The sequence below is a fragment of the Tinamus guttatus genome, unplaced genomic scaffold (genome assembly GCF_059628265.1).
Source record: "Tinamus guttatus ecotype Peru unplaced genomic scaffold, ASM5962826v1 Tinamus_guttatus_pri_ptg000089l, whole genome shotgun sequence".
Classification (NCBI taxonomy): Eukaryota; Metazoa; Chordata; class Aves; order Tinamiformes; family Tinamidae; genus Tinamus; species Tinamus guttatus.
This window is the reverse complement of record NW_028288623.1, coordinates 4,160,853-4,174,034: the sequence shown is the minus strand read 5'-3', so window position 1 is coordinate 4,174,034 and position 13,182 is coordinate 4,160,853. Positions and strand designations below refer to the sequence as shown.

The 13,182-nt window shown below is 37.2% G+C and overlaps 1 protein-coding gene across 1 annotated transcript in view; it reads left to right on the top strand.

The window, feature by feature from the left end:
• Nucleotides 1–13,182, top strand: part of CKAP5 (cytoskeleton associated protein 5) — a 46,793-nt gene that overhangs the window by 4,253 nt on the left and 29,358 nt on the right. The window contains exons 2-10 of the mRNA XM_088520510.1: nucleotides 4,340–4,431; nucleotides 4,955–5,145; nucleotides 6,284–6,490; nucleotides 8,886–9,057; nucleotides 9,651–9,783; nucleotides 9,908–10,011; nucleotides 10,379–10,492; nucleotides 10,672–10,776; nucleotides 13,071–13,160. Of these exons, the coding sequence (XP_088376636.1) occupies nucleotides 4,375–4,431; nucleotides 4,955–5,145; nucleotides 6,284–6,490; nucleotides 8,886–9,057; nucleotides 9,651–9,783; nucleotides 9,908–10,011; nucleotides 10,379–10,492; nucleotides 10,672–10,776; nucleotides 13,071–13,160 (1,173 nt within the window). The 5' untranslated portion in view covers nucleotides 4,340–4,374. The remainder of the gene's footprint in view (nucleotides 1–4,339; nucleotides 4,432–4,954; nucleotides 5,146–6,283; nucleotides 6,491–8,885; nucleotides 9,058–9,650; nucleotides 9,784–9,907; nucleotides 10,012–10,378; nucleotides 10,493–10,671; nucleotides 10,777–13,070; nucleotides 13,161–13,182) is intronic.

Sequence of the window (13,182 nt, the reverse complement as noted above, 5' to 3'; positions counted from 1 at the left end):
TTCTCCTGTCTCCTTTTCATTATTCAGACGGGTCCAGCTTTCATTTCATCAGGAACGTGCTTATCTCGTGTCTTTTTATTGAAAAATACAGGCTTTAAAATTCGAACAATTTTTTATTACCTTTCAAAGCAGCAAATAACCTTCTGTTTGTACATTTTTATTAGAATTTTTAACCTCTTCTTCTCTTGCTCATTGTCAAAATATCTGTGGACTGAAGTGCAAAACACATTTGTGGCCTGCCAGCATTTCATGTTATTAACAACTCAAAGTTCTTGCCCCTTGCTGCTTTTGCAGGTGTCTGTAGTTCAGAATTGGTAGCTGGACTTCAGTTGGCTGTATGACTATGGAATTCGGTAAAACAACTTTTTTTTTAAATCTCCACTGTACTGATGAGGCTACAGCTCTTAGATTTGCATGTTCTTCAAAATACTTAGTATGTTTAGGATGTTGCTAAAAATAAATTGGGCTGTGTTATGATTACTGGAAAAGCTATTTCAACAGCTTTTCTTCTGAGCTGTTTTATTTTTGTATTTAATTGGAACTAGAAAGGTTAACCGGTAAACAGTAAAAGCATGCTGTGCAAGACTTTTAAGAAAGGAAAACTTAATGTTCTTGAAGCCGAAGAGAAAATATGACTCAAGACTGCCATTATACAAGTAATCTTTCTACTGCGAAAGTTGGTCTATGCTGGCAGGGAGCTGTCAGAGAAGGATGACAGGTGTAACCTTAGCTGAAATGCCTAAGGTAGCTTTGCACTGGCCAGGTATGTGCCCCTGCTATTCAGTAATATTTCAAACAAGCTTTCAGAATTTAAAAAAATGGCCTCTCGCTTTTTCAGAACTTGTTTTGAATAAATATCAAGAGAAGCTTTCTTTCAGTTGGTGCCTGTCTTATGCAGCAGTGATGTTCACAATATGGAAGTGAGGAGGGAGAATGAACTATCATCAGCTTTTTTGGTTTCTTGTTTTGCTGTTGTGCTTTATGTGGGGGAAGATGGCATGGAAGCTAAAAACTTCACACTATAAAATGTAGGAAATAATAAATATGTGTTTCAAAACAAAATGTTTAGCTTTCAGGATTTTGTAAGAAAGATTTTCTGTAACACCTCTCTGATGCTGTTCAGCCCTCAAACTGTAGCGGAGAAAACAAGTATGCTGAGTAGCAACTGTTCAAGTAATACATGGTTAATCCAAACAATTCGTTTCTTCCTTATATCTTAAGATGGTGATGATTTTTTTTTTCCCAAAGCTTAATTATATTCAGTGGGAATTTTCACTTATTTTCACTTATACTTCTGCATTTGTGCTGCCTTGCAAATATTTTTCTGCTGCTTTTACATTCAGTCTCCTTCCAAAGACATCCTATTCTTTCCTTGATGGTTCTTGTTTTCTCACTTCACAATATAAGAACCTGCCCTGCTGTGGATTGTTTGTCTTCAGCACAGTTTGCCTTGCTCAGCTGACTTGCAGCTGTAAATGTTTTATTGACTATGCTAATGAGCTTCTCTCTCAAAACTTATTTTGGCCATTTAGTCAATTCAGAGGTCTTGTTTTCTGGCTTCTGCCAAAATGAACGTTGTTACTGAAAGATTTTTTTTTTCCTGAGTTTGTAAAGCTGGTTATGATAATAGGAACACTATGTAGGTCAAACACTTCATTGCTGCAAATTCCCGAGTAATAAGACCATCTAGCTGCATCATTTTATGCAGAGGTTACCCGCTATTGGATGTCAAGAAGTAATGGCCTGAGATTTACTTGTGAAGAAGTAAACAAACCAACAAAATACTTGAATCAAATGTGGGACGTTCCCTGAACGTTCAGAAGGTTGAGATGCAAACAGTATCCTTTGAATGAGTTGACTGAAGGGGAAAACAACAGTCTTGTACTGTCTGCATCTTGCCTTTATCGGAATATAAAAGGTTTAGGGATTAGGACAGGCCTGAACTGTGCTGAAACTAGAAGGAAGTGATAATGAACAATGGAGCTATGGTCCACATTACTTTCAGATAAACTGCTGGTTCTAAAGGGATTTGTAGGTTAATGGGGAGGGCGTACAGTTTTATCACTATTTTTAGATGCTGAATTTTGTTTGGAAGGCAACTTCACCTATTTTATAATTGAAGTAATAATTGTAGATGTTCTGGTTTAAAAATAGGGAAATTGACAGACTGAAAAGCATGTGTGAGAAAGTACGTGTGCCCTTGCCAACAGCATGATATTGGGAGGGGAGATCCCAGTATCGACAACTCCTTGGGTTCTTTTTACCTGGTTTCTACACTGAGGTGTACTGGACAGGAATCACAGTCCATAGGAATGGGCTGGTATCTGCATGCACTGATTTAAAAAAAAAAAAAAAAAAAAAAAAAAAAAAAAAACATTTTCAAACTTTAGCGTTTGAGATAATTAAGGGTTGTGGTGTGGTAGCTACTGTCCTGGACCCTTGGTGGAGCAGATCTCTGAGGAGGGGCGGGGGAACTTCTTTTACTATAGAAGTAGGGGATGCATGTTGCTGACATTCCTCTAACAGAAGAGGGTATGGAAGGTTTGTCTCAAGCCTGGTGTCAAAACTTCTTGTTCTGGTGTTTATGAAGGCTTCTGGCAAGTGCTTTACTGCCTTGCTTCTCAAGAGTGAATAACTCATCCTTGTGTTGGTTCCTTACGCTTTTCTGTAGGCAAGTGATGGCTTGAACGTTACTCCCAAGTTTCAGAGTAGTTGTAAAACTAAAAAAAGCAGACTTCTCAGTAGCAGGGCCTAAGTTTGCTGATGGCAAGTCAAAATGACCACATCAGTATTTGCAAATCATGTAGGTCAAATATAGTAACAGTTATGCTATATGAATAGTCAATTCTTTCCTATGGTGACTTCAATTTTAGTGACACTGATTAAATTAGTAACCTTGTGCAATTGCAGTGAAAACAATATTTGTACTTGCTTAAATGACTTATTTTCTATAAATACTATCTAGTTTGATGCTTTTGTTTTTGGTGAGGGAGGGGAGAAGGTGGAGGGATGAGAGAGGTTGAGTGTTGTTTTTTAACCCTTCCAGATAAGGAAGACAGGTTTTGTGTTTGTGGTGGACCACTCCTGTTACAGATATGCTATTTAATTAGATGTAGTGCCACCTGGCTGAGGAAGGTGGTTCTGTAGAACTTGTTTACATATATTTACACCAATAAAATGATATTGGTAATTTGTAATTCTGGGATTTTTTTTTGTCAAGAACAACTGTATGTAATGTAAAAAAAAAAACTTTGCAGGTTAAAGCCTGCAACCTTGTTGACATGACTGAATTTGCATTAGTAATGTTCTGCCAGTACATGAACTTACACAAGAGTTTATCTGTAAAGGTATGTTGACCAATTCTGTTGGGTTTTTGTTTTGTTTTTGTTTCTTTGCCTTTTAGGAGTCTTGTCTTGCTCCTTCTCTTTTATGCATGCTAACCCATATGTGGTTGTGTTGCTTTGTCTATGGGTTGATTTCATTCCTTGTATAAATAATGCTGGGAGCCCTCATTACTACTGCTGTTTTCACTGCTGATCTCTTTCATCAACTTACTCTCTAGTTATTCTCTGGACAGTGGATTAGTGGTACAATATGTCCAAGAAGAGCACTGAGCCTGAGTTCCCATCTCTTGTAGGTCTATATTCCTTTTGCATTAAAATAAACAGACTTCTAGAGACTTGAGTGGCAAGGATTCATAACCTTATGTGCAGTAAGAAGCTAATCTCATGTTGACAATTGCTAATGTGAGCTGTGCCAGAATTAAGGCATAAATGGGCTGGCTGGCATAGATGGATTTTGTTCCATCCGTTGTAGCGTTCATTTCAGTTGCACAGTTTGTAAAGTTGTTTAAAATGGCTGTCCTTACACTACATGTGATTATTTTTTGACACTGATTCATGGCACCTGTTCCTGAAAATACTTGTCAGTAAGAGTCAGTTTTCTAGTGTTGGTGGGTGGTTGTTTCTTTTTAGCTCTTTAATCATAGTAAGTTCTCTACCAGGCTTAAATGAGGCTATTTTCTCCAGGCCTTATCCTGGATTAGTCAAACTTTTACAGATTGAGACTTCTAGTGTCAGAAATGTTACAGCTAGCAATGTTCTTTAGTTGGTTATGGCTTCCGATAGCCTTCCAAGGCTGACAAAGTAGTGGTCTAGTCTTAGTACTACATATCTAAATGTATCTCAATATATTTGCGAGTTTCAGAGAGCGAGTTGCACACTGACTGTAAGACTTGCTACAGAGTGTCTTTTTCTTTAGGTAAAAGCATATTGCAGGTAGAACAATTTCTCCTTCTCCCCCTCCCCACCAAGTTTTTAACTTGTCTCTATTTCCACAGGAATTACTGTGATCATAGAGAGAACCTGAAGTACAATGGGGGACGACAGTGAGTGGATGAAACTGCCCATTGACCAGAAATGTGAACACAAGGTAGGAAGTCTTGGTTTGGGCTAGTTTTACCTATCTGCTGCAGAGCTTCTGCGTCTGCTAGTTGTGATAAAGTTAGGTAATCTTGGCAATTGTACAGCGTGGATACAACAAGTCTGAAACTGTTTCAGCAATGTAGAAGTTGAATAGCGGTAGGTCGCATTTAGTTGCACAATAATCCTTCTGACCTCAAGTTGTGTGCTAAAAGATCAGTGTGCTCATTCATGTGCAGAAATAACTCATCTGTAGTTAAAACTATTGCTGGCCCCATGCCTACTTGTCAGTGCTGAAATTTATAAAGAGCAGTGGGGAAGTCTGACACCTACCTATCCAGATCATTGCCGAGAGGAGAAAAAATAATATTTTCTTTTTTTTTTAATGGTTTAAGTAGTTACTAAAGAGGAATCTTGCACATGCCAGGTTACTAGAGTACCCTTTTAACAAAGATTGAAATACTTTGTGAGATAGTTTACATGTTTAATCTATACCATGGCAGCATGTAAACATGTTTGACTTCTGCTTTCAGTTGTGGAAAGCCAGACAAAGTGGTTATGAAGAAGCCCTTAATCAGTTCCAGAAGATGGATGAGAAGAGTCCTGAATGGTCCAAGTATCTTGGATTGATAAAGAAATTTGTGACAGACTCCAATGCAGTGGCTCAAGTAAAAGGACTGGAAGCAGCACTTGTTTTTGTTGAAAATGCTCATGTAGCAGGGAAGTAAGTTACCTTTCCTTGCTCTTAGTAGTTCTGTTCCTCTCTCTGAGGATGGCTGCAGGTAAATTGCACAGTGGCCCCTGACAGTTCTAGTGCTCACTGACAGAAAATAATTTATATTCTCATCTGTAGAATTTCCCATGATTTTCCCCATAGATGGTCTCCTTGTGCACATTAACTTGTCAGAAGTTGTTTATGTAAAGCCATGCATTAAGAAACTAGTCAAGTCAGCAGTAAAGACTTCTGAAACAAAGTGAAGCAGTAAGTTGATGGAATAGGTGATCTGAACTGGAATCCCTGTTCTTGTTTGACTGAAGTCTCTATATACAGGGTTCCTTTACTTCCTGGATGAATATGGATCAGATAATTCTATCTCCCTGGAAATGAAATGTAGTATTTCTTTGGCGGTGTTGTATCCAATTTAATCTCTCTGAATCTTGCATAGTTGCCACTTTATTCCCTTCCCAGAATGCTTGTTTATGTATTTCACTGTATGCTAACCTATGAAATGGGCACTTTAAATTCACCCTCAGAAGTATGGACTAATGGACAGTTCTAATCACTTCTTAGGGCCACTTAAATTAAGTGACCTGATAAAATGAATAAATACACTATTTAAAAAAGGAGTAGGGGAACACACAAATAGCGGGTTAAAATTTGGACAGCCACATCGAAGTCCTTCATTTAAGGAAACTATAAATAATTTAGTTGGTGGGAAGTTTTGAAATAGATATAAAACTATGCCAAGATTATGTACTTTAGTTAAGTGTAATATCTTCAGTCTTGGGTAATGGCATTTACATGTTGACCAAGAAATATGTATTCATACTCTTTGAGAAAAGTCTTGGAGTCACTGTGTAGTGTGGTCCACTATTAGAAACACACTAAAGAGCAGTTGGTCTAGAGGAACTCTTTTGAGCTCTTCACCCTTCCAGCTAGAGACTGGTGTCTTCTCTTAGAAGATATTAATATTTTTGATGGTAATGTAGTTAGAATTTGATTCTTATTAGCTGAGGCCCTACCAAGCTTTCATAAGTGTTTCACATCTTCACATCACATTCTTGCTTTTCTCTGGGAATAATGGAGTAGGATGTATAATTTAATAAACTGTGCCAAAAGTAACTCTCTCCTTTTTTTTCAGGACAACAGGAGAAGTAGCTTCTGGAGTTGTAAATAAAGTGTTCAACCAGCCAAAAGCCAGAGCGAAAGAGCTGGGTCTGGATATATGTTTAATGTATATAGAAATTGAGAAAGGGGAGGCAGTGCAAGAAGAATTACTAAAGGGTCTGGACAACAAAAACCCCAAAATCATAGTTGCATGTGTAGAAACATTGAGGAAAGCACTAAGGTAAGCTTTTGGATTCCATTTCTCCTTCCCCAACTCTAACATCGTACAGTGGTCTGTTGCTTAGGCCTTTTGAGAAACCTTCAGTTTTTATTGTTTAACAGCATGTGTCTTCATAGAATTGATATTTTATGGCAACAGCAATTGTGAGAGAGACATGGATTTTTTGTGTGGGGTGTCTTTGTTATAAGACTCATCTGGATCACTTTTGTTGTTGACAATTATTACCAAATTTTATTATTTATTTATTAATGGATCTCCAAAGGTGAAGGGCAGGTTTAACATATCTATTTTAGCCTGTGGATCTTCTTTTTTCAGCTGTTGAAATAGACAACTAAATAGGACATAGATTATGAACATAGACTATGGACAACTTGTAAAACTAAAATCTGTAGACCTAACTTACGAAATCTTGTGTTACTCAGTTTTCCTTATGGATGTGAACTACCTCAGTTGGCTACATCATGTAGAGAAAAAAAAAAAAAAAAAGAAAGCTTCTTGCATGATAAGTTTGTGTTAAGGCAGTCATTTTCCATTATCTGTTAAAAACTTTGTTGATAAAAAAGATGATAATGCTCTTAAAAAATCAAATCTAATTAAAACTGAAAGTAGGTTGCAAGATTGGAATTGGAGCTTCTTTTTTGTCCCACTTTGGGTATATTTGCTGCCTATGAAAGTTGAATGAAAAATACTAAGAATAGATCATTTCAGTACTGAAGGTCAGAGTATCTCTTTCTTAGAGATTTTTTTTTCTTATGAAAACTCCATGCATAGTGATAGATGGAGAATATCTTGCACTAGATAATTTTTAGTGAGTTGGGGGAAGCACGTGTATTAATGGTCCCTGTTAACTAGTTCTTCCAGGCTTAAGTAACAAAATTCAACATAAAAGCAGGCCCAGTACAAACGCAATGCTGTTAAGTGAAACTACTGTCCTACATCTTAGAATAATATTTTAGCTATTTTAAATTATTATCAAATCAAATGCTCTTTTGATAGTAATTGTAAATAGAAACCTGCATAGTCTTCAGTATCTTTCACCTAACTATATCTAAAGAGTTAAGTTTTCCCTGTCAATTTTGGGGACAGTGTTTTCTTATACCTGTGATGACTAGAACAATTTTTTTTTAATCTGATGAGGCCCTATGGACTTAATCTTGAGCTTCAGCTTTTGACTTGTGTTGCTATCTGGATTTATCCTGTATATTGACTTGATTCTGCCTTATTGGCAGAATTTGTGTTGTAGCTTGTGTAGCTACTTTAGTTTCTGATATTCTTTATCTTTTGTTAAAGCTTCCAATTTTGTGATTCATTGTTTTATGAATTATAATAACTTGAAGTCTGATGTTGCTTAAGCGTTTTTCCTAATGTGTGTGTGTGGTGGTGGTGTTTTTTTTTGTTTGTTTGCCTTTCAGAAAAAAAAACAAAAAACATAGTAATGCTAGGCGACACATACATTCATATTCTACATTTAAGTTGTCTTAACTCCAGGAATGGAACCTCTTCTATAGGTTTTGAACACATAATGCTTTACATGAAGCGGTCTTGGCAGTAAAGCTTGTAGAAAATTAGACATAAAAGTTTTAGAAATTAAGCAGTCTTTTTTATTAGCTCTTTCATGAATTGATACACAAATGCGAGTTGAAAAGGTCGGTTAAAGTTCTCAAGGAAGAGAAATAGTTCTGAAACAAATATTTCATGGCTTATGAGATAATTAGATATGCAGTAAATACTGTAGGAGCTGGTGAGATTTTACTATATGAGTATGAAAGGAATGCTTGTGCATTCCTATTCCACAGTGACTGAAAATAAGTGAAGCAAAATATATCAAGTTCAACAGCAAAAACATTCTGCTGGTGGGGAAGGATATTTGGCCTGGGGACCTCCTTTCTTGTGTCCTTTCAGCAGCAGATATTTTAACACGTGTGTTATCTGTGAATGCATGGCCTGAGTTCTCTATAATTATCTAGTCCAACAAGTGGTAAAATGGCTAATGCTGTTTGCCTCCAAGGATAGACAAAGGAGATTCTATTCTGATTGAGGAGGGGAGGGTAATAAATAAAAGTCATACAATTTTCAGTCTAAGGACATTCTCCACCCCTTCCTGTAAGGGAACAGTTTTAGGCAGCAGATTGCATTAGGTCCTCTGGAATAATTTTAGAGGACTGATTTTGTTTCCTTCTGGATGTAGAAGATGATTCTTATAGGCCAGATTGTTTAAAATCTTGCGGCAAATATGAGTAGCTTCACGAAATAATGGAGGTTATGCTTGAACGTATGGGAGAATCCTTTGTATAATGGATGTACTTTGTAGACTGTTTAAATAAAATTAGCTTTTGGTGGTTTACTCTTTCTTTTCTAGGCACTGATTCTATTTCATGTCTATTCTGTCTTTCAGTGAATTTGGTTCAAAAATAATCTTGCTGAAGCCAATTATTAAAGTATTGCCAAAACTTTTTGAATCTCGTGAAAAGGCTGTTCGAGATGAAGCCAAACTCCTTGCTGTGGAGATCTACCGTTGGATAAGGGATGCTCTGAGACCTCCGTTACAGAACATAAATTCTGTTCAGGTAGGCAGAAGGAAATTTGTAACCAGATGTTCAAGAGAGGACTTCTGTCTGTATCCCCAGTCACCTTTGCTGATCCTGTGTGGGCATTTGGTCTTGTTAAAGTCAGACCTTTTCATGAACATTACTAAAATGATAAAACTAATCTTCGGCAGTCTGACCAAACTCATTTGAACGTAGTGGTCTCATCCTGGTGCTACTCTGTGATAAGAGCACGGCTACAACATAAAGAATTTCCTTTATGCCTAGCCATTCTTATTTTCCTCTCCTCCAGAGGAGAGACAACATTCTGATTGTTCTGTAGTTTATTTTTATGAAAATGCTTTGTATTTAACATAGAATGTTGTCAAGTAAAACACAACGTTGAACAGCCAACTGTCTTCGCATAATGTTAATATAATTGTGAGCATCTGAACAGCGAACGTGGTCACGTGAGTAGCAGGACAGATATTATTACAGAGCAATATTTTGAGTGACCCTGAATATAGTACTATTGGGTCTTTTAGAGGAGAAAATTCCTTTTCTTTATGTGAAGGTTTGCTTGTCTGGAATATGTGCAAAATGTGTCTGATAGGTGATTCATTTCCCTTTGGCAGCTGAAAGAGCTAGAGGAGGAATGGGTCAAACTACCATCAGCCGCTCCTAAGCAAACCAGATTCTTGCGTTCCCAACAAGAGTTGAAAGCAAAGTTTGAGCAGCAGCAGGCAGTTGGAGAAGATGCAGATGGAGGTAATTTGTTTGATCTTTCAACTCCTTTGGAAAATATATCAGTGGTATATGATTTGTGAAGTAATGCGTTACTTCATTTTTACACAAGTCACTCTGCTTATGTTTGCCTCTCTTCCGGTTGCAGGAGGTGATGAGGGGGATGAGGCTGTGCCGCAGGTGGATGCATATGAGTTACTTGAAGCTGTAGAAATTCTTTCCAAGCTTCCCAAAGACTTCTATGATAAAATAGTAAGTATAAACTTACGCTAACAGCTACTCCTACTGCAGGTGGAGCTAATGAATTCTAAGGCTGGCTTGTATTCTACAACGTAAGCTCTGTTGCTACATGGATAATAACAGAGCCATGTTGGCAAAATGAATGCAATCATAAAAAGATCACAAAATTAGATTTACCAGGAAATAAAGCTGTAATTTTAAGATCCCAAGATATGTCTTGGGCCAGACATTCTATTTAATTGTGTTGCAATTACTGATGTTGAACTATAGGGAGGCTTTCCTGGGATAGAATTGAGCTTTGAAGTTTATTGTTTGTAATAAGGATGCTTGTCTATGATTATTTACATTTATAAGTTAATACAAATAATCTGCTCTGCAGGAAGCAAAAAAGTGGCAAGAGAGGAAAGAAGCTCTAGAAGCTGTTGAAATGCTGGTGAAAAATCCCAAATTGGAAGCAGGAGACTATGCAGACTTGGTCAAAGTTCTCAAAAAGGTAATTAAAAAAAAAAAAGTCACTCTAGTATTGCAATTTATTTGTATTAAACTTAATGTTCTAGTCCAGATAATACTTTGGAAATAACCCAATCTGTGGCCTGTTAGCTATACTAAGGAGTTCTTTCAAGCCTCTGAAACTTGTCTCTTCATTCTCTGCTGTTGCTTTATTCTCTGCAGGTCGTTGGGAAGGATACAAATGTTATGTTAGTTGCTTTGGCTGCCAAATGCCTTGCTGGACTAGCTACTGGCCTCCGAAAGAAATTTGGACAATATGCAGGACATGTAAGTAAGAGGATGTACTTTCTCCTTGATGCTGGACACTGGTAGAGACTCTGAATTTTATTGTTCAACTGAGAGGCCTTGGTATTAAAGATAATCTTTATGCTGTTACCTATTCCTTAATGGAGTAAATGATGAAATATTTGCCAAGATCTCTTGCGGCATTAAGGTAAAAGGCCCTTGTTTTTGCACTGTTTGTTCATATTCTCAGTGACATGAAACTTCTGCAATAATTCTTGTGTACTAAGATAACTCTAAATTACTCTGCCCTGAAATGCATATTATTTGTTGCCTCATCCTGGAGATACACACAGAGAAATGCACTTGTAGCGCACAGGAGTTAAATAGCTGTTGAACCAGAATCTGCTTAGCAGTTCTGTTGTTGTTGTGTGTGTGTGTGTTTTTTTTTTTTTTTTTTTCCTTTCTTTCTTTTGGCTGTTTTCAATAGCTGAGCTATTGACACTTTCAGTACCAAAGTGTTCTAATCTCATTTTCTTCTGCGTTCTCCTGTCATATTCTTTTGTCATCAGTGACTAGTATGATAGAATGTGGACAGAAAGGGATCTTTAGAAAAGAGGAGAGGGGAAAAAAAAGCGGGGGGGGGAGGGGAGGTGGAGGGAAGCTTTTAGTTAATTGCAGTTACCTCCTCTGTTTCTCAGGTTCCCTCTTGCTGTGTTCTTTAAGCTGTTTGATTCCACTTTACTTCCAGCTTCCTCTTTATGATAGAGCCTGGAGGCAGAGTGTGCTGATGTGCATGGCTGTGTTGCATTGTATTTTATAACAGATTGGAAATGTACCAAATCTCACTGCTTCAGAAACATTCAAGTCTACTTAGTTCTGATTGAACAGCAGTTGTACTGTTCAGCCTATAACTGGCTGTAGTTATAGGAAGCATTATTGCATTGGTTTACGCTGGGTTTGTTTTAAAGGTTAACAGAACTCTCAGCTGCAGAATTAGTATTAAAATAACTGAGTTTCTGGAATAACTTCTGGAGTACAGCTCCATGGTTCCTGAGCAAATGGAGATGGTTGGTTTTGAACTCTAATGCCAGCTTCAGTTGCATAATTTCGGTTTGTTTTGCTAGTCCAGTTTTTATATACTGCTGAGCCAATTGTAGACTCCTCTTGAGAACTGGCATTTGTAGTATTCATAAATTTAAGCTATTTCTATTATTGTTGTGTATAACTTAAAATATGCCAGAGTTAAAGACAAGCCTAACAATTTTATGACTCTTTACCAGTACCCAACAGCTCTTTCTATATGTTTGTATATGTGTGTGTGTGTATATATATACATCTTTTAAATATCTATAAAGCTGAAGGAATTCAGTTTTGACTACAGTAGCATGTATGCAGATCTATGGTGTTATATTTTGTATTGAAGTTTTTGGAGTGCTAAAGGCTCTGTGAAAGATCACTTGTAAACTCTGGACTGGCAAAGGTTATAGGCTGAGTCTAAGTCAGTGTTTCTCACAATGATTTGAGATTGCATAGTCAGCTTGAGTAGAAAATGTTTATATGTTTAAATGTTATCTCTAGATAATAAATTTTACATTTATATAAGAGTTTAGCACTTCTGTAAGGAGCCTGACAACTCCCAAACTATGGACTCTATGTTTACAGAAACTTCAGAATAACTTCTTTTTCCCAGTTAACTCAACCTGTCTTGGGCTTGATGTTTCAATACCTGTCTGACAGTTTGTTTTTTATTGCAACACTGCTAAGCACATAAGTTATAGTGACCTTAGTTAGATGGAACTGCTCACCTTATTGGTGCATGAGAATGTCAGCAGATCTCTTATAGCAATGGCTGACTGAGCAGCTATATTGAGTATAGATTCCTCTGAAATTTCCACGTGGCATAGGGTAATGTTACCTTACCACCTGAGCCAAGCATCTTAATCCTTCCCAGGAAGCTGGGAAGGAGGGAGCAGGTTATGTATGTCCTTGGATTCTTGCTGTATAAGTGCATAGCGCTCAGCTGTGGAGTTATCTAATTTCTATTCTTTTTTTTTCCTGTTTCAAACTGGTAGATGCAGAATATTCATTTGTAATTATGTGCATTTCTGGCTTTTGATTAGCTTTACTGTGAAGTTCCTTACAAAGTGTATTTGTTAATAGGTTGGCTATAATGGACTAGTTCATACTGCTGTTGTGCCCTCTATAGAGAGCGGAAGAGATGTTCGGATTTTTTTTTTTTATGTGATATTAGGGAACAAGCTACTAAGCTTTCCAATTATATTAGTGAAGAATGGCTTGACAATCCCCTTGACCATTTATTTCCTTGCCTTTTATAGGTTGTACCCACAATCTTGGAGAAGTTCAAAGAGAAGAAGCCTCAGGTGGTGCAGGCGCTGCAGGAGGCCATAGATGCAATTTTTCTTACTGTAAGTAAGAAAGCGACAGTTT